The sequence below is a fragment of the Scyliorhinus canicula genome, chromosome 5, assembly GCF_902713615.1.
Source record: "Scyliorhinus canicula chromosome 5, sScyCan1.1, whole genome shotgun sequence".
Taxonomy (NCBI): domain Eukaryota; kingdom Metazoa; phylum Chordata; class Chondrichthyes; order Carcharhiniformes; family Scyliorhinidae; genus Scyliorhinus; species Scyliorhinus canicula.
The window spans coordinates 73016010-73037085 of NC_052150.1; the positions used below are offsets into that span (position 1 = coordinate 73016010).

Sequence of the window (21076 nt, forward strand, 5' to 3'; positions counted from 1 at the left end):
TAACCTGCACAGCTTTGGAAACCGGAGCACCCGGAGGAAACCCATGCAGACACGGGGAGAACGTGCAGACTCCGCACAGACAGTGACCCAAGCCGGGAATCAAACCTGGGACCCTGGAGCTATGAAGCAACTGTACTAACCACTGTGCTACCATGTTACTGTTTTTTACACATGTTTGGAATAAAATACTTTTTTAAAAAACTGTTTCGCACCAGTGGTGTGAATGCAAATTTACACAGAAATGACTTGGGTGGAAGTTTTCAGTATTTTAATTACATTTTCTAATCAATGTTATCAAGACAGCACAGAAAACCTCAATGCATTACTAATTAAACTCATCTGCTATAACATTAATTAATATACATAATTAATATAAACATTTACATAAATAATAAGAGTTGCACTGGATGAGTTGAAATATGATAAAACAAAGTTGAGCAAAGACTGTCAGCTCATTGTACCTGTGAGATTGTACAACTTCAGACAAAGCAGCATAAGCGAGGCAAAAATAGAGAACTGCGGTAAATCTCAGAAAATTCCTGGCGAATTTCTTCAGTGAAGCAAGCTCCCGGAGACTATGGTTATCCATGACATACCACCAGATATACTTAAATAACCCCAACTATATCCAATGCAATATTTCCCTTGTATATATTTTTTTCCTGGCTGTGAGTTGACCTTGCTTTGCGACACTTGCTCCAGGAACCTCACCCCTCCCGTATCTTGTAAAATGTCTCCAGCTGTCTCTCTAGCTCAGAGTTCAATTCAGTCGAGTTTACCTGAAGACACTTGTTATACATTTGCTTGTTATGCTCACTGTTGCTTTCAAGAGACTCTCACATCATACACATGCACGGTACAAGTTCACACAATGTTAATTGCCACCGTCCTGCTATCCTAAATCAATTCTGAAACTAAAAATAACAGCTTTAAAACAATTGTTTCCATGTTAACCTCCAACTCAAGTCAAACTATTTCAAATTACTTTGCTGCTTTATAATTCACCCAGTCAAACACAAGTACCATTTAAAAACTGAAAATTAAACACAGCTAATGCCTTCATGCTTATTTTGTGGTTTGCTTGTCAGTTGAACCAGAGCTGCTGCTCTAGGGTGCAGACCTTAGACCTGCACTCCAAGGTCTGGCAGCTGTAATTAACTAGAAATTTCCTAATTTTACATAGAAACCTAAAGCATGCCATAATTATTAGAAGGATCATTCCAAAGTAAACATTGGTTTAATTCTGTTAATGTTACCACTTCGCTCTTCCAGTACAGAGCATCTGAAGGTGGAAAATCAAGACAGAGAAATCCATGCACGGCATTCATAAGACATATTGGCCTCCATGCCCAACTTCCTGATATGGTGCTAATTTCTATGTGTATACATGTATTCTTTTTTTTTTAGTTTAGAATACCCAAATTCTTTTTTTTCCCCAATTAATTATTAATAATATTCTTTATTGTCACAAGTAGGCTTACATTAACACTGCAATGAAGTTGCTGCCAATTCACCTACCCTGCACATCGTTTTGGGGGCGAGACCCATGCACTCACGAGGATAATGTGCTCAATGTAATAAATTTGAGATAAATCAAATTCTCCCACTCTAACCAGCTCTTTCAAGAAGCAAAGTTACCTTTTTAGTGGAATTAATGGCTGTGCTTAGCACAGATCCTAGTTTAATGATCTCTTTGTTCTCTGAAACACATTTGTAGTAGTTCTTCATTTGGGCAGGGATCAGTAAATTCACAGATGCAGAGGTATCTGAGATGCTGCCATCTGAAAGAGTGGACAACAAAATAAAGGATATTACAATATTGCAGTTAATTGTTATTTTGTATCTTACATATATTTCAGGAAGATGCACCAAATGTGCCTTATAGGCATGAGATCTAGGTATCACAAATGAATAAGGTTCAATAAAGATACACAGTACTGCAAATCGAGAATTCCTGCTCCAACCAACAAGTTTTTAAAAATGTATTTATGGGATGTGGGCATCGCTTGTTAGGCCAGCATTTATTAGCCATCCCTAGTTGCCCTTCAGATGGTGGTGAGTTGCCTTCTTTAAATGCTGCAGTCCCTGGGGTATAGGTACACTCACAGTGCTGTTAGGAAGGGAATCCCAGGATTTTGACTCAGCGACAGTGAAGGAACGGCGATATATTGGAGGGGAACCTCCAGGTGGTGATGTTCCCAGGTATCTGCTCTTCTTGTCCTCCTAAATGGTAGTGGTCATGGGTTTGGGAGGTGCTGCCTAAAGGACCTTGGCGAGTTCCTGCAGTGCATCTTGTAGCTGGTAAATACAGTTGTCACTGTTCGTCGGTGGTGGAGGGATTGAATATTTGTGGAAGGGATAGCAATCATGTGGGTTGCTTTGTCCGGGATGGTGTCAAGCTTCTCGAGTGTTGTTGGAGCTGCACCCATCCAGACAAGTGCACAGTATTCCATTACACTCCTGACTTATGGCTTGTAAATGGTGGACAGGCTTTGAGGGGTCAGGAGGTGAGTTACGCAATATAGGATTCCTAGCCTTTGACCTGCTCTGGTAGCCATAGTATTAATACGGTTAGTCCAGTTCGGTTTCTGACCAATGGTAACCTCCAGGATGTTGATTGTGGGGGTTCAGCAATGGTAATTCTATTGAACGTCAAGGGGCTATGGTTAGGTCCTCTTTTGTAGGAAATGGCCATTGCTTGGCACTTGTGTAACACAAATGTAACTTGCCACTGGTCAGTCTAGCCAGGATATTGCCCAGGTCTTGCTGCATTTGGACATGGACTGCTTCAATCTGAGGAGTCATGAATGGTGTTAAGCATTGTGCAGTCATCAGTGAACATTCCCACTTCTGACCTTTTAATGGCAGAGAGGTCATTGATGAAGCAGCTGAAGATGGGTGGGCCTAGGACAATACCCCTGAGGAACTCCTGAATTGATGTTCTGGAGCTTAGCTGATTGACCTCCAACCACCACAACCATCTTCCTTTGTGCCAGGTATGACTCCTACCAGCGGAGAATTTGCTCCCGATTCCCACTGACTGCAGTTTTGTTAGGGCTCATTGATGCCCTACTCGGTCAAATGTTGCCTTGATGTCAAGGGCAGTCACTCTCATCACCTCTGGAATTCAGCTCTTTTGTCCATGTTTGAATCAAGGCTGCAATGAGGTCAAGAGCTGAGTGACTCTGGCGGAAGCCAAACTGAGTGTCTGTGAGCAGGTTATTGCTGAATAAGTGCCGCTTGATAGCACTGTCAATGATTCCTTCCATCACTTTGTTAATGACGGAGAGTAGACTGATAAGAGGTAGTTGGCTGGGTTAGATTTGTCCTGTTTCTTGTTTACAGGACACACCTGGACAATTTTCCACAACGCCAGGTCAATGCCAGTGTTGTAGCTGTACTGGAATAGCTTGGCCAGGGGTGTGGCAAGTTCTGGAGCACAAGCCTTCAGTTGTCGGAATATTGTCAGGGCCCATAGCCTTTGCAGTATCCAGTGCCTTCAACCATTTCTTGATATCCCATGGAGGGAATTGTATTAGCTGAAGACGGCATCTGTGATGCTGGGGACCTCTGGAGGAGATTGAGTTAATCAATTCGGCACTTCTGGCTGAAGATTGTCGCGAATGCTTCAGCCTCGTCTTTTACACAGATGTGCTGGGCTCCTCCATCATTGAGCAAAGGGATATTTGGGAAGCCTCCTCCTCCAGGGAGTTGTTTAATTGTCCACCACCACTAATGGCTTGATGTGGCAGGGCTGCAGATCTTAGATCAGATTGATGTGTTTGTTGTGGAATCGGTTAGCCCTAATGGTGGACAGTACGTACTAATCAGCAGGAGGTTTCCTTGCCCATGTTTAACCTAAAACCATGAGACTTCATGGGGTCTAGAGTAGATGTTGAGGACGCCCAGGGAAAACTCCCTTACGACTTTATACCACTGTGCCACCATCTCTGCTGAGTTTGTCTTGCCAGTGGGTGAGGACATACCCAGGACTGGTGATAGTAGTGTCTGGGGCATTGTCTGTAAGGTATGATTCTGTGAGTATGAATATGTCAGGCTATTGCTAGACTAGTCTGTGAGACAGATCTCCCAACTTTGGCACAAGCCCCAGATGTGAGAAAGGGGGAGTTTGCAGAATCGACAGGGCTGGGTTTGCCTTGTTGTTTCCGGTGCCTGGGTGAATGCTGGGAAGTCCGTCCAGTTTCATTACTTTATTGTGTTTTTTTTGTAACAGTTGAATACAACTCAGTAGCTTGCTCGGCCTTTTCAGAAGGCATTTAAGAGTCAGTCACATTGCTCTGAGTCTGGAGTCACATTTAGGCCAGACCTGGTAAGGACGGTAGATTTCCTTCCCAAAAGGACATTAGTGAACCAGATGGGTTTTTATGACAATCAGCAGACTTTCAGGTCGGGATTCTCAGAGACGGCGTGGGCTCAGAGAATCGGCGTTCACGCCAAGACAGCCTGCGACGCTGGTCCGACACCAGGACGCGCACCTCCGGCGACTGGAGAATCACTGCGAGTCGCACGCGCGCAGTCGATGCGGCGCAGGTCGGGGGCCATTGAAAGAGGCCCCTGCGCCGATTCTGCGGCGGCAACTGGCCGAGTTCCACTGGTGTGGTTCTGATGGTTCCACCCGGCGGGCACTCGGAGTCGCGGCTGCGGTGGCCGTCCTGGTGGGGGGCGTGGAGGGGGGGGGGGGATCCGTCACCGGGGGGCGCCTCCAGGATGCCCAGGATCATGATCGGGAGCCACTGATCAGCGGGCATGCGCAGTCTGGGTGGGGACTATTTCTTTGGCGTCGGCCCGCTGTGTGGGTCCACCATGTTGCGCGAGGCCGGCGCCGCAGCTGGCCGCAGCACGCATGACCGGACCTGTGCCGGCAGTGCAGGGCTACGCATCGGCAGCTGGAGCTTTGTGGAGCACTCCGGCACCATGCTGGCCCCTGTGGTCCACGGAATCGCTGGGCCAAGGAGCCTATTGACGCCGGCGTGAAACACGTCGCTGTTTATGCCGGCACCAACACTTAGCCGCTGTTTTGAAGAATCCCGGCCTTGATTCCAAATATTTTATTGAGTTTAACTTCCATCACCTACCGTTGTGGGATTCGAACCCAGGTCCCCAGAGTATTACCCTGGGTCTCTGAATTCCTAGTCCAGTGACAATACCACTACGCCACTGCCTCGCCTTTGATTTTGGTGTGACAAGGTGATAGAAATTTTACTTTTGAAAATGACTTTACGAAAATATGGACAAATGCTGAACTGAAAAGATGTCAATATATTCTGTTTCTGTGTTGCTTCCCAGTGAGTGACCTACACTAACAAAGCTGACTGATTTGATTTTTCGGGTTCAAATTACTAGGCCGCTATGTGTCTACAGTTATCACGTTCTCCAAAACATGCTTTTAAAGCAATGATAATTTGATAAAAGATCAATTTACGGGGAAAGGCCATGAAAGCTGGACTCAGTGAATAGCACTTTCAGATTTCATTCTGTGCTGATATGATAAAGGATTCAATAACAGCATGGATTTTGTAATAATTTGGAGCGCTTGAAATATGCATTACCAAAAACACGTCTGATTGCAGTTTCTGGGGCTCCATCTTCAGAATCACTGTCTCTGCTGCCATGCCTCAATGTTGCAATCTTTCTTTCATTCATTTTTTTCTATCCATGTGAAGAGAAGCAAATATTAAACAAAAATGAACAATTAATTATAATACTAAGTTAAATTGGTAAATATAAAATCATTAAAGATCAAAACAAACCTTTGAAATTCTTTCTTTACTCCACTGGCCAACTCCTCTCGGGACACTGATGATACACTCCACTGCTTTATTCAGAGCCTGTTGTACTTCGTCCAGTGCAGGTATCATGGTAATATTGGGAATAGACAATGTGATGTTAGTTCTGAAGATGGGATGGCTTGACTGCTTCTGTTTGTTGGAGAGATCATTTTCTATTTGAAAAATCAAAACATACTCTGAACAAATGAGTTGTGAAAGGAGGTCAGTGCGATATTGATGGCGGGGAGACTGGAGAAAGGGGTGGTGTCGGCGATTTATGGGGTTATTCTGGGGGAAGGTAAGGTATCACTGGATGGGATTAAGATAAAGTGGGAGGAAGAGTTGAGGGAGGGCATGGAGGAGGGGTTGTGGTGTGAGGTGCTTCGGAGAGTAAATGCCTCAACTTTGTGTGCGAGGTTGGGGCTGATACAGTTGAAGGTGGTGTATAGGGTGCACCTCACAAGGGCAGGGATGAGCCGACTTTTTGCGGAGGAGGAGGAACTTTGTGAACGCTGTGGGATGGGAGGCGCAAATCACGTCACGTTCATATGTTTGGTCCTGCCCAAAACTGGAGGGGTATTGGAGAGAAGTCTCAAAGGTAATCTTAAAGGTGGTGCATGTGAGACTCAATGTGAGGCAGATGTCTTTGCCTCCAATTCCCAAAGGTGGATTCTATTGGGGTGGAGGTCGGCCTCCCCACCCTGTGCCTCAGCGTGGCGAGGGGACCTGCTGGAGTTCCCAGCACTCGAGAAAGTAAAGTTCATGTTTACGGGGAGGATGGAAGGGTTCTACAACTCATGGGCCTTGGTCATCATGCATTTTCACGAATTAGATGACATCGAACATTAAGAGGGGGGGGGAGCGGTTTGGAATGTATAAATTATTGATGATTCTTTGTATTCAAATGTTGGGAGCTGTTTGAGGATGGGTGGAATGAGGGGATTGTTGGCTCGGGGATTGTCATTGTATTTGTTGTTATTGTTGATTATCTGTTGTGCTAAATATGGTAGAGGAGGAGAATAAAAATATTTATTTTTTAAAAAGGAGGTCAGTGCGTTCCCTAAAACTGCTTTGGGAAATGGTATGTTATTATTCCACCAATAACACTGCACTGTAACATTGTTGCTGCTTCCGATTTTGATGAAAGCCAAGAGTACCAAGAGATAGTCTCACATCACTTTTCGTCTGTAAATTTTGAAAGTCATTAATCTTAAACAAATATAGAAAATGCTGGATTATATTCATTTTTAAAGAAATTTAAAGTACCCAATTCTTTTTTTCCCCAATTAAGCGGCAATTTAGCATGGCCTATCCGCTTACCCTGCACATCTTTGGATTGTAGGGGTGAAGCCCACGCAGACACGGGGAGAATGTGCAAACTCCACACGGACAGTGACCTGGGGCCAGGAACGAACCCATGTCCACGGCACCATGAGGCAACTGTGCTCCCCACTGTGCCACCCCGAACATGCTGGATATACTGAACAACTCTGGAAGTATCCGTAGAAAGAGAAACAGAGTTAATATTTTAGGTCAATGGCCTTGCCTCAGTTCTTTCGCTAATTCCAACCAAAGGTCATCAACCCAAAATGTTAACTCTCTTTCTCTATACAGTGATGCTCCCAAACTTTGAGCATTTCTCGCATTTTCTGCTTTTATTGCACCCTTCTGTACCATTGCTCTATTTTAACTGCTACTGCCAATTATTTTCAGTTGCAAAGTTATAGAAACAAGTCACTAGTCCCCTGTAAAAGTATTTGAGCACATGTTTAAAAATCTGTCAGCACTCATCATTTTCTGCTGAAGCTGAGGTGTCACACTTGAACTGCTAACCGGTTGTTGTTTGTACTGTACTGACTCAGTCTTTATTCTCTTTGCACTTATACCAGTTCACGAAGGCCACAATAATTGGTCCGGATAGGGAAGCAGTGGCGCAGTGGTTATCACTGCTGCTTCGCAGTACTGAGGACCCAGGCTCGATCCCGGCCCCAAGCCAGAGATTGTGTGGAGTTTGCACATTCTCCCCATGTCTGCGTGGGTCTCATTCCAACCCAAAAAAGATGTGCAGGGTTGGTGAACTGGCCATGCTAAGTTGCCCCTTAATTGGAAAAAAGAATTGGGTACCTTTAAGTTTATTTTTTTTTTTTAAATAAAATAATTGGTCTGGATTTTGAAATCTGCAGAAAAATTTAGGTTGTTTATGGTGAAGGTGGCAGACACAATACCTATAAAGTAAAGCATTGATGACGAATGAATACGTTTGCGAATTGCCTCCAGAGTGTTGCGGGTGACCTTCAATAATGCATCCACATTGCGGTGACTGAAGTGGGACAGCAATTCCTGTGCTTCTTCTTCAAGTATCTCCATCAAGTCTTTCTTTTTCCTTTTTGTTACTGGAGATAGGGGGCCACTGCTTATCTGGCTTGCATTATAGGTGAAAGAGCGTTTCTCAGATTTTCTTTCTTCTGCTGCAAAAGATATTTGATGGATTATAGTTTCTCTTTACTTCACTAACCATCTATTTGCACATACATCAGGTTACAAATTATTGTCTATTTTGTGCTTTTGTGTTAAATAAAACAAAAACTTAGAAAATTCTTCACAGTAAACTGTGTTATTAAAAACTATAGCTACCTTTTCTGTTTTTCAGCTATGAAAAATAGAACAGAAATAATCCTGCTACTAGACCCTATTTTATCAGGATTTACTCCCAATATTTAATCTCTTTGCATTTTTATTTGTTACCTTCAAGTTCTTTTTGATGTCCATTTCCACTGATTTCTTTGGATTTTTCTTCATCCTCTTTACCCGGAGGTTCCAAATCCAGTAACATGTTGATAAGTTCGTTAGTAGCTTCCTCCACCAATGAACTTTTACAATGTAGTGTTTGGGCAGCCTTCACACACAATTCCTGTCACAAAACAACATGTTAAAATCACTGAAGTGCAAAGGGTACTAAATTAAGTAACTACTGCTCATTGTCATTTATTACTATGCTAGCACACCTTTAATCAATTCCTTTCAGCCTAAAAATAATCCGAGCGTATTAAGAATATATTTGTACACCTGTTATCCTAACAGAAATGAAGGTGTATCAACACAGCAGCCTGATTTTTTGAGCAGGAAGACAGGCTCTCCAGCTGCTTGAAAGTGCTGTAAGAAACCCCCATTGAGAGATGGGCGGGTTATAACTCACACATCCGTGGTTTATGGAGGCAGCTGCCTATATAGATTAACAGGTGCCTCCACTCAAGCGTGATTTTGGTGAAGCAGGTGTCTGAAATCCAAAATCTGCAGATTAGACCTAAGAGGAGCAGGTACTTGTGGATTCATTTGGACAGCGAGGGTACCCTTTTGGAGTAGTAAAAGTACTCCTTCGAATATGATCTCATTACTTTTGGAAGAGGTATGGCATTCTTTGTAAGAGGCCAAGTGTCTTTTGGGATTAATAAATTATTAGAAGTACACACATTTGTGCATAAAAGATGCATAAAATCATTGGAACTGTCAAAGATCTGAAAAGCTGTTGAGCTTTCAGGTTGTCAAAACTAATTGGAACTGTCAGAGCTCATTGGAACTGTCAAGGTTGTCAAAGGATTTAACTCGACTGGGCTTTAATTTTTTTTAAACGTGGAGATTAAAAACATCAGGGCCTCCTACTTCACTCTATTGACATGATTCTGAGGGTTATGATAGGATTCGTGTTGCATTACTGATTTTACAACCCAAGATTATCAGAGTGGAGCGCTTCTTAAGAAAACTGTTTGATTGATAACTCAAAGTAGGTTCTAAAATATAAATGTTTGTTTTCAGAAGAAATTAGCTGAATTAATTTAAATGTAGCAAATCATTTTTATCAACGACTGTGTTTTTTTTTTAAATCATGGGGTCATCAATTGACAACTTTATTTTGTGACAGCATTGCTCCCAAGTTTTGCCCGTGGCGGATACTAAGTGGGTTGATATGGAGGAGGTAAGGGCAAAGTGAGAGGGGTGGAGGCATAGGTAGAGGTGTACAGCGCAGCATAAGAGCTATGATGGGTCATTGGGAGGGGGGGGGGGGGCTTAGAAGGGTCTGCACAAACAAGGGGCCATGGGGATAATTGGCGGGATTCTCCCTTCTGGGGACTAAGTCCACATGCCCGCCAGAAAACAGGCAAGGATCACTCCAGACTTTTTCCTCGAAGGTCCGGGGTGATTCTCCAGTTTCCAGGGGGCTTGCAGAGCCCGGCGTGCGTTCCGTGGCTCTGGCTGCCGGCGGGGCCCTGCTAGCCAGACCACGCGGCCGCACATGTGCATGGCGGCCGCAAGCGTGGGTTCCGCCAACATGGCGGAGCCACACAGCGGGCCCGCACGGAGGAACGTAGGTCCCTCCCAGATAGTGATAGCCTGCCGATCGGTGGCCCCCAATCATGGGCCTGGCCACCGTTGAGGCCCCCCCGGAGTCAGATACCCCCTGCCCGCACCAGGACCGCCACCGTGGCCGTGGGTCCCAACTCCTGCCGGGTGATACCACATGTAAACCACGGCAGCAGGAGTTCGTCCGGTCCACCGCGGGGTCTGTTCCAACAGCTCCCGACCGGCGCCGCATCAACTGCGCACGCAGGACTGGCAAGTCTGCAGAGAATCGCGGAAGCACCGTCGTGCTGGATTTCCGGCGAGAAGGGCTATTCTCCGTCCCCCGCGCCGGGCACGATTCCGGCCCGGAGGGTTGGAGAATCCCGTCCCATGTGTGGGAAGAGTGAGGTCTGGAGGGCGGTTTTTGTTTTACTCCATTAAAATCCAACCAGCTGAGTGGTATGGCGAATGTTGGTTTAATCAAGGTAACAAAAAGTCTGCCTACGACAGCAAAATATTTACACAGTGCAGTCACATTGGGACAGCCAACATGCCGGTCCCTGTCCGGGCCGGCTTTTATACTGGGTTCTTATGAGCTCCAGCTGGGCAGGCCTCCGCCCACTAGCAGGGAAGTGCTCATATTCCATGGGTCCCATGGGGAGATCGATTAGGTGATCCCGTGGGGGTTATTGCACTCTTATCCCCATAACTCAGAAAATTCTCCCTCTGCCTCAAACTGAGTAGACTTTTACGCTGCTTTGCACGTGGCTGTCATTCCATCAGCGGCGGGTCTCGGTCAGGTGATGTATAGCGGTTTGTAGATCACCTTTTCCTAGATTATCTCCAGAGGGCTATTGCCGGTGTTCGGCACCGGGTAGAGCATTGTTTGTAGGTGCGGATGCTTCAATGTCCATCTCCCAGCCGGAGTCATCACCATCTTGATGTTTCAGATTTTCGGCCACAGCGGGTTGCATGTCTTGGCTAAGGAATGGTTCCTGAGGAGATGGAGGTACTGACCGGGTGTCCTCTGAGGCGGGCTCTCATCTCTTGAAGTGGTCGACCTGTTTGCACAATGTCTTGCCTTTTGTCTTGACCTTGTAAGATACTGGCCTCGATTTCTCCAACAGAATCCGTGGCAGCCAGCCAAAGAGCACCATCTCCGAATGTCCACACATAAACAGCGGTCCCGGTTTAAAATTCCTCCCTGGTGTCCTGTGATTATGATGCCTTTGTTACATGTCTTGCTGCAGCTTGATCTTTCTGCCCAAAGAGTAAGGTTTGATCGGGTTCTGAAATGCAGCTTTGCCAGTGCTACCTCGGTCGTGACATGCGGCATGGTCCTATAGCGAAAAAGGAATCTCACCAGTCGCATGTCCAGCGAGCCCATAATTTGCTTCTGTGTGCCACACCTGATTGTTGGGACCACCTGTTCGGCCAAGCCATTAGAAGAGGGGGGTACAGGGCGGTCTGGATGTGCCTTATCCGATTCACAAGTGTGAATGTAGCAAACTCCTCAATCGTGAATGGGGCTCTGTTGTCACTGACCAGCACCTCAGGATTCCCATGGGTGCTAAACAAGCACCTTACTTTGTTAATGTGGAGGAGGTCATTCTATGTACACCTAATCCACAAGGATTAGAAACATGGATCCATGAAAGGTCCAGTGAAGTCCGCATGTAGCCTTACCCAGGGGGAAGAGGGGCCAACAGTGGGAGTTCCTGGTGCTCTTCACACGCCAGGCATTTTCTCATGACCCGCTGGATGTCGCCATCGTTCCCTGGACACCAGACATAACTTCATGTCAACATCGTCAATTTTGAAGTCCCTGGGTGACCACTGTGCGAGGATGCCGTCTTCGAAGCTCAGTTCCTGCTGTTTCAGGACATTGGGCTGCAGGGCTGCTGGGGGAGCCTCAAATGAAATGAAATGAAAAATGAAATGAAAATCGCTTATTGTCACGAGTAGGCTTCAATGAAGTTACTGTGAAAAGCCCCTAGTCGCCACATTCCGGCGCCTGTCCGGGGAGGCTGGTACGGGAAATCCACCATGCAGTAAAATTTGCGAAGCTTCACCAATGTGGGATCACTCTTCGTCTATGTGCGGCTGTTACCAGCAGTGTCTCCATGAAGTTTAAAGTCGCCACAATATCTTGCGCCACTGGTGGAGATGGGGGGGGGGGGGGCTCACAGGCAGTGGGGAAACGGCTGAGGGTGTCAGCATGGACTTTTTGGACCCTGTGGAGATGCTGAAAAGTGTATTTATTCACTGCCACAAATAGAGCCCAGGGCTGAGGATATGAGGGGAATCCCCTCTTTAAAGAGATCCAGCAGTGGTTTTTGGTCGGTAAGTGTCGCCCATAGACATATTGATGGAATTAGTTTACGGCGTAATATCACAGCCAAACCTTCTTTTCAATCTGGGCCTAGCGGTGTTCCACATCTGCCAGTGGTCTGGAAACAAACGCGATGGGGTGTTCTGTGCTATTGTCCCATCTATGGCATAGCACCACCCTGGTGCAGTATGGAGACCGATCGCAGGTGAGAACGAGTGGCCGGGACGGTTCATCGTGGGCCAGTAGCTGGGAGGATGACAGCCGTCTCTTCACTCCTGCAAATGCCTTCTCCTGTGGAGCTCCTCAAGCACACTTCTAGTTCTTTTTCAATAAGACATGAAGCGGTGCCAACAGGGTAGCCAAGTTTGAAATAATTTACGAGTCCCAGAAATGATCACAGTTACATTTCATTTTGTGGAATCAGGGACCCTTTTATGGCCTGAACTTCCTCCTCCACAGGGTGCAAGATATGCTTATCCACTCTATAACCCAAGTATGTCACTGCCTTTGCTTAGAAGGCGCATTTGCCTCTCTTCAAGTAAATGCATGCTTGGGGAAAGCGTCTGAAAACCTCCTCTAGATTGTCCATGTGTTCTATTCAGTGGCCACCATGATGAGCACATCACCTAAATATACCGTCCCTTTGAGTATCCCCAGGAGGGTGCTTTCCATCACCCTTTGAAAATTGTGCAGGCGGAAGTGTCCCCTAAGGGAAGGGGAGTATATTCGAACAGCCCCCCCCGGGTATTTATAGTCACATACTTCCATGATGGGGTGTCCAATTCTAACCAACGATATGTGTGGCTCGTATCCAGTTTGGTGAACAAGCATCCCCCAGACAGTTTTGCATATAAATCCTCCACGTGAGACATAGTGCAACAGTCCAGGTGGGATGCCCTGTTTACAGTCAATTTGCAATCCACGCAGAGGCGAACAGACTTGTCCAGCTTCATCACTGGGACCACAGGTATGGCCCATTCTGCAAATTGGATAGGGCATATGATGCCCAAACATGCCAGGCACTGCAACCCAACATCCACCTTTGTGAGCAAGACATACGGAACTGGTTGCACCCTGAAAACTTGGGGTGGACATCTAGGTCCACTTGATGAATGCCATGGCTCCTTTTATCTTGCCCAGACTCTCCTGCAATACATCCGGAAAGTTTACAAGGACCTCATACAGGTTCCCAGTGCCCATCTAGAAAATCTGCTGCCAATCACACCCAACAGGTTAGGTCTTAGCCCTTGCACCACGACCAAATATAGTCAGAATGTTTGTTGCCTATGGGTTACCAGGGTCATGGCGGTTCCTATATCATGTAGTGGTTCCCTTGTGTACAGCACCTATCTGGCCTTGGTGTCGTGCAGGTTCAATTGCAGGATTCCCGTGCAAAGCCAGCAGATGTTGTGCTGACCGATGATGGAGACGGCTGCCCCTGTGTCTATCTCCATCACCAGGGAGTGTCCATTCATCTGTAATTTAACTTGAATCGGTGCCACTTTCGGGGCGGTGATACAGTTCAATTGCACCATGTTTTCCCCTTCTAGGTGTGGCCATGTGCAAGGCCTTGCTCGAGGTGACCCCATCATCTGTCCAGGGTGGCATGTTCTCTGCTGATTCTGTTGGCCTTATTGCCACGTGTTCTATTCCAACAGACCTAGCAATGTTCCCAGAATTTCCCCGTCGTCAGGTGCAGGGTCCCGCTGGTCCATGGCGGTCCCTGTATATTTGAGCCCGGACGCAGTGTTGTACCCTTGGTTGTTGGGTGCTGGCCATTCGAGCACTGCCCTGGGATGCCGCTGGAGCCGGTTATGGAGATCGAGCAATACTATGGCCACTGTAGTCCATGGCACCGCGTTTCTGCAGGACAGAGCTAGCTCAATGGTTATTCTAAAATCCAACATAAGCTCCGCCAACAGCTTCCTCTGTGTGGCCATGTTAATAATTCCACACACCAGCTGATCCCTCAGCATCTCATAAAAGGATGGCCCAAACTCACAATGCTCAGCCAACCGTCGGAGTCAAGCCAAGAAATCCGTAACTGACTCCCCCGGAGTCCAACAGCCATGTTGAAATGGTACCCTTGCATGATTACTGATGGTTTGGGGTCATTACGGTTGGAAACCAACTCTACCAATTCATCAAATGGTTTTGAATCCGGAGCAGCTGGGTGTGCAAGGCATTTTATAATGCCAAAGGTTCAAGCTCCGCCGGCAATCAGGAGGATTACCTTCTGTCAGTCCTCTCCATTGACCTGGAATAAGTACCTCATCCGCTGTACGTACTGAGCCCAATCTTCCAGGCCTGAGTTGAAGGCCTCCAGTTTCCCGAAAGCAGCATATTTAAAAGTCAGTTCCATATGTTGTTGTACGCAATCTTCCAGAGCGCCTGGGACATCTAGTATCGGAGTTTAAATTTCTTTCACCTCATCACCAGTATTAAGGCCCAGGAGGCCGAGCGGGAAGATGAACATTGGTTTTAATCAAGGTCACAAATGTCTGCCTACAGCAGCAAACTATTAACACAATACAGTCCCGGTGGGAAACCAGCATGCAGATCCCGATCCAGGCCAGCCTGGATTCTTATGAGCCCCAGCTGGGAGGGCTTCTGCCCACTAGCGGCAAAGCTCATATCCTACAGGTCCCACAGGGAGATCAATCAGGGTGTCCCCATGGGGATTACTACTTAATCATTTTTTAAAATAATTTCAACAAATGCTGAAGCACTGAGGCAGGCGGTCCATCGCCACTCCCCCACCCCGCCCCACCCCCCAACCCTGAAGCCCCCAGAACCGTTAAAATCCCTGGCCTGTGCAGCATTTGCTGACTTATGCAAGATACCAGTGATATGGTTGGCTTCAAAATCCTTGTACGAGAGTAGAAAAATTGGTTACGGTTTCCATTCCTGACGACTACGTTATTTGCCTCTTGTGTTTACTGCAACATTATTCTGCTGTAGCAGTTTCCGTCCATCTGTCAGCATAGGACTTAAGACACAAAACTCTAAGCTGATGTTCTAGTGCTGTGATGTTGGTGGTGCAATGTTTCAGAAAAAATGTTAAATTGAAAATGAATGAAAAGAAATGAAAATCGCTTCTTGTCACAAGTAGGCTTCAAATGAAGTTACTGTGAAAAGCCCCTAGTCATCACATTCTGCGCCTGTTCAGGGAGGCTGTTATGGGAATCTAACCGTGCTGCTGGGCTGCCTTGGTCTGCTTTAAAAGCCAGCTATTTAGCCCTGTTATAAACCAGCCCCTGGCTGGTTTGAGGGCCTATCTCTGCCTCCTCAGGTGGAATCAAAATCGGGATGGCCTGCGATGCCGACAGCGCCTGCTCGAATAAATAAAAACAATCACTATACTTCACTGAAGTACTTAAAGGTATTTTCATAGGCATGATAAGAGCCATGGTGTCCTAGGCCCAAGCATCTTCAGCTGCTTCATCAGTAACCTCCCTTCCATTATACGTTCAGAGGTGGGGATGTTAGACGACACGATGACGCAGTGGTCAGTAATGCTGCCTCATGGTGCCAAGGACCCGGGTTTGAACCCGGCCCTGTGTCACTGTCCGTATGGAGTTTGCACATTCTCCCCATGTCTGCGTAGGTCTCATTCCCACAACCCAAAGATGTGCTGGGTAGGTGGATTGGCCACGCTAAATTGAACCATAATTGGGAAAAATAAAGAAGTGGGGATGTTCACAGATAACTACACAATGTTCAGCACCATATGCGACACCTCAGATAATGAAGCAGTCCATGTCCGAATGCAACAATACCTGGGCAATATCTAGGCTTGAGCTGATAAGTGGCAAGTTACATTCACGCCACATTAGTGCCAGGCAATGACCAGTTCCTACAACAGAGGATCTAACCATTGCCCCTTGACATTCAATGGCATTACCATCGCTGAATCCCCCCACAATCAACATCCTGGGGTTACCATTGATCAGAAACTGAACTGGACTAACCATATTAATACTGTGGCTAGCAGGCAGATTAAAGGCTAGGAATCTTATGGCGATTAACTCACCACCTGACCCCCCCCCCCCCCCCCCCCCCCAAAGCCTGTCCACCATCTACAATATTTAAGAAGTTCGGCACTATCCAGGTTATCTATTCCTTTCCACAAGCTATTTGATTGATGTATCAAAGATGCAGAAAATGGTGAATCTCCATTCCTATCTGAAGCTTTTCAACCGATCAGTGCACAGAGAGGGATGTTTATCAATGTTACCATTTAGTTTACTGCTCTTTAAGTGATCTCCAGTTAGAAACATTTTGATTTCAGTATTGTTTCTACACAATTTGTGATGGAGGTGGTTTAATTCATGGACCCTGAAAAGTCTCTATGCATTTCTAGTTTGTAAACCACTAACCTAATATCTCAGTACATCATCACTTGCAAATTGTAATCATGAGGCTTGAGAGGAGATTCACTCAATTGAATGAAGCCAAGGTAGGCCCTTTTGCTCACTTCAGCAACCCCTCCAACCTGCATCTGGGGATGGGGTGCCTGACTCCATCCCGCACCAGCTGCCCCAGGAATGAAGATTCTGCCATTTGTGCTACTTTTCCCTACAACCGTGCAGCAAGCCAGAGGATTTCCTGACTCTGGGCAACTGCCTTGGGAGTAAAAATCCAGACCTGAATGTTTGAGCGTACTACGTGGGGCAGTGGAGCCAAAAGAAACAAAGAGGTAGGTTCTTAAGAAAATTTAAGGATAATGAGAGGTAACAAGGCAGAGTGGGTTTGGTAGAATCATATGAAGTGTTGGTTTTAGTTACTAAAAGATGAACCTTTGATGGAAGACTGAGGAATGAGAACAAGCCCAGTATTGGAGAAGCAAGTGGTGTGGATTGTGACTTATAACCTCAATAAGACTAGGTAAACCTCTTGAGAGATTTGAGAACAATGCAAACCTCCAAACCTCCAGTAATTCCGTCCAGGGTCTCAAACTGTAATTGTTTGGGCCTGGCTATCAGCCACCAGACCACGGCTATCTACTTCAAACAATCTTCCAGCTTCCTCGCTCTGAACAAATGCAAGATCTATCGCATGAATAATTTTCACACAAACGTTCACACACACTCATCACCCCTGTCCTTGTTAAATTCCACTGGGTTCCTCTGCTCCAAACGGTCAACCTCAAAATCTGTGCATTGTTCTCAAATCTCTCAAGAGGTTGACCTCTTATTGAGGTTATAAGTCACAATCCACACCATTTGATTCTCCAATACTGGACTTATTCTCATTCCTCAGTCTTTCATCAAAGGATCTAAGGCCAGCACTTCATATAATTCTACCAAACCCGCTCTGACTTGTTACCTCTCCTTATCCTTAAATTTTCTTAAGAACCTACCTCTGTTTTTTTTGGCTCCACTGCCCCACGTAGTATGCTCAAACATTCAAGTCTGGATTTTTACTCCCGAGGCCGTTGCCCAGAGTCAGGAAATCCCCTGGTTTGCTGCACGGTTGCAGGGAAAAGTAGCACAAATGGCAGAATCTTAATTCCTGGGACAGCTGGTGCTGGATGGTCAGGCACCCCATCCCCAGATGCAGATTGGAGGGGTTGCTGAAGTGAGTTGTGCAAAAAGGCCAATCTTGGTTCCCTGGAACTTAATGCAAGTTATTTTGTTAAATATCAGGCCCTCCAGGACCCACCACTCTCCAAACTCCACCCATTCCCCATGCCAACACATGATGCACTCCCATGGCCCCGTATCGCCCTATGTCAACTTAGTGACAACTCATGTCAACCCAAACCCTCATCCACCACCATTTTCATTATACCCTCCATGCCAACTCACCCAGAATCCACATGGGCAGACCTCAGGAGTCATGCTTTTATGAAATAAAATAAAGTTGTAAATATTGATTATAGACTTCACTATATTTAAAATAATTATCATTCATGAAAACCCATTCAAAACATTTAAATCCTCTCAAGTACTTAACCACTTATAAAACAAACATATGCATTAATACCCCCACATCAAAGATAGCAAATCATTTAATAATCTACTGTGGCTATCAATAAAATGGTGAACATACAGTCAACCACCCCCCCCCCACCCCCCCCACACACACACACACACACACACACACACACACACATAATTGTGATAATAATAGACTGTGGAAAGCAGTCAAGAAGAAATAATGATGTGTGATGGCACTTAGGGTTATGTCAACAAGCAGCAGTTGAAATTGCAAGTAGAGTTTTCAACTCAAAAACATATGCAGGCTGTATTTTTTTTAACAGGCAGGCTACTTTAATAAAATGACAGTGTCCACTGAGTTTATCCAACCTTTACGAACATTTACATCCACTCAAATAATTCTTAACTTACAGGCTGAGGTATAAGACCCTTGCTCCAGCAAAAATGGAGTCTGTTTGAATTGCATACAGTTAAAATAGCACTGCTGAGTTCAGGTATCCATCTCTGATGGCTGGCAAAATTCCAGCTAGAGTATCCCTTACACTTCCACGTAAATTACAATAGTAGCTCGGAAGAAATTCCAGGCTCAGGAGAAATTAACCTAACTATTATGCGGCTCCTTCAATTTAAAGATGGATAATCTATAAGCGCATTATACAGACCTTAGTCACCTGTACAAATTCTTCACATAAAACAGGCTCCTCCTCTGGCAATTTGCATAACTGTGTTATGCTCATATCTTGAAGTACTGCATCAATGCGGAATTCTATCAAATCATTTGCACGATTCAACATCAGTTCGAGTTCACCTGCAGGTTATCACACAGACAGTTAAAACCAAAATAAATCCTGATCAAAAGACTTTATAAATTCCAAAATATAATTGTTCCAACTGACGGATGATGTGATGAATGACTCTGCATGTAGCTAGTCCAACTGCCACAGAATGGAAAGTTAAACTACTGTAATTGCTTTAGAAGATTTTCTTGGATCTGTGCTTAAATCAATGTGAGCAGACATTCTAGAAAGATCTTCCCTATGTATTGGATGTGTAATTTATACTGTAAAATATTTATAAACTGCAGATGAACAGCAAAATCTGCTCGCCTATTGCTGGATTAAGAACTGTAAAAGCCCCATCAAAAATCCCTCCAGAGAACACTGGTCAAGGAGTCAAGTGAATACAAATCAACTTTTGAAATTAAACTGTATCCTAGGGTGGCACGCTGATGCAGTGGTTAGCACTGCTGCCTCACGGTGCCGAGGACACAGGTTTGTTCCTGGTCCCGGATGACCATCCGTGTGGAGTTTGCACATTCTCCCCATATCGGTGTTGGTCTCACCCCCACAACCCAAAAGATGTGCAGGGTAGGTGGAATGGCGACGCTAATTTGCCTTTTAATTGGAGGGAAAAAAATGAATTGGGTACTTTATATTTCAAAAAAAGAAACTGTATCTTAAATGTGATTTCAACAAAGGAAAGCAATTGGAGCTTTAAAATTATTTATATACACTTTGCAACATAGTAAGACACTCATCTTACTTTTTTCTCTATTGGCTCCAGGATTACAATGCGATTAAACATTTGATAGTACGCTCACTGACACGTGAATGCAACATTTGGTGGACCTCCAAACTTCAAAGAACTCATTCCTTATGTGGAAGATATGGTTGATTTGTTTGACAGGCACAATTTGGAAGTTCAGTTGATCAGTAATGAAGGAATAGAACTCGTGGAAAGTGCAATGCTAATCAGAGATTCAGGGTGGAATTCTCCCAAGCCCCCGCCTGTGGGTTTAATAGAGGGCATGGTGGGCAAATATGGCAGGATGCCCAGAAATAGTTTTCATGCCAGCATGAATTTACAGGGGATTGTCTGCTGGTTCCTGCCACGGCAAGTCGGAAAACACGGGGAGACCGGTGTGAACCTCATTTGCATCCCGCTAATGGGATACGAAATCCGCATGCCAGATTCTGCGTGATGCCAGCAGGAAAACACGCCAGTGTGAAACATATTCGGAACAATGTGGTAGGAAGATGTTGGACCTCACCTGAACAACGCCTTGTTCAGAGATCAGGATATTAGCCACCCACAACCGTGGAACACCACAGCAGAGGCGGGGTGGAGGTACATCTCCAAACGGACATTCCTGGAGGAGATCCATTTTCCAGGCCCAGAATGTTCCGTGTGATCTACCTTCATTTTCAGGAGGCTTCTTTCTTCGACAGTGCATCAGTGATATTGAGCATTTTCAATATAGCACCAGGACACAATGGCGGACTACACACCATCAGGTCTGCCCCGCCATGGAAATGGCGTGAAACACCAGGGTGCATAATTAATGAAGTCGGGACCTGAAGATTTGCCGTGTTTTCACGCCAGCCTCTACAGCAGGCAACACTCTACATTCCCATCCCCGCCACAACACTGTCTCAAAATGGGAGAATACCACCCTTAATGATTTGCATGATACCTCCTGCGCATTGATTGGACACAAAAACATAACAGTGAATGTAATACACAACTAAATGGATAGGCATGCCACAAATACAGGATTACCATTTTCTCTCCACACAAAACAAAATGAACCTAGTGAATCATCAGCAGCATCCAAGAAAACCATCTGTTACCACCTTCAGTTAAAGCAAAGACCAACACCGATGCAGATAGTCATG

The 21076-nt window shown here is 45.6% G+C and overlaps 1 protein-coding gene across 1 annotated transcript in view; it reads right to left on the reverse strand.

The window, feature by feature from the left end:
• Positions 1 to 21076, reverse strand: part of dnah5 (dynein, axonemal, heavy chain 5) — a 458053-nt gene that overhangs the window by 282599 nt on the left and 154378 nt on the right. The window contains exons 17-22 of the mRNA XM_038797206.1: positions 19064 to 19209; positions 8535 to 8700; positions 8015 to 8257; positions 5772 to 5962; positions 5571 to 5670; positions 1639 to 1781 (exon numbers count right to left, since the gene is read on the reverse strand). Of these exons, the coding sequence (XP_038653134.1) occupies positions 1639 to 1781; positions 5571 to 5670; positions 5772 to 5962; positions 8015 to 8257; positions 8535 to 8700; positions 19064 to 19209 (989 nt within the window). The remainder of the gene's footprint in view (positions 1 to 1638; positions 1782 to 5570; positions 5671 to 5771; positions 5963 to 8014; positions 8258 to 8534; positions 8701 to 19063; positions 19210 to 21076) is intronic.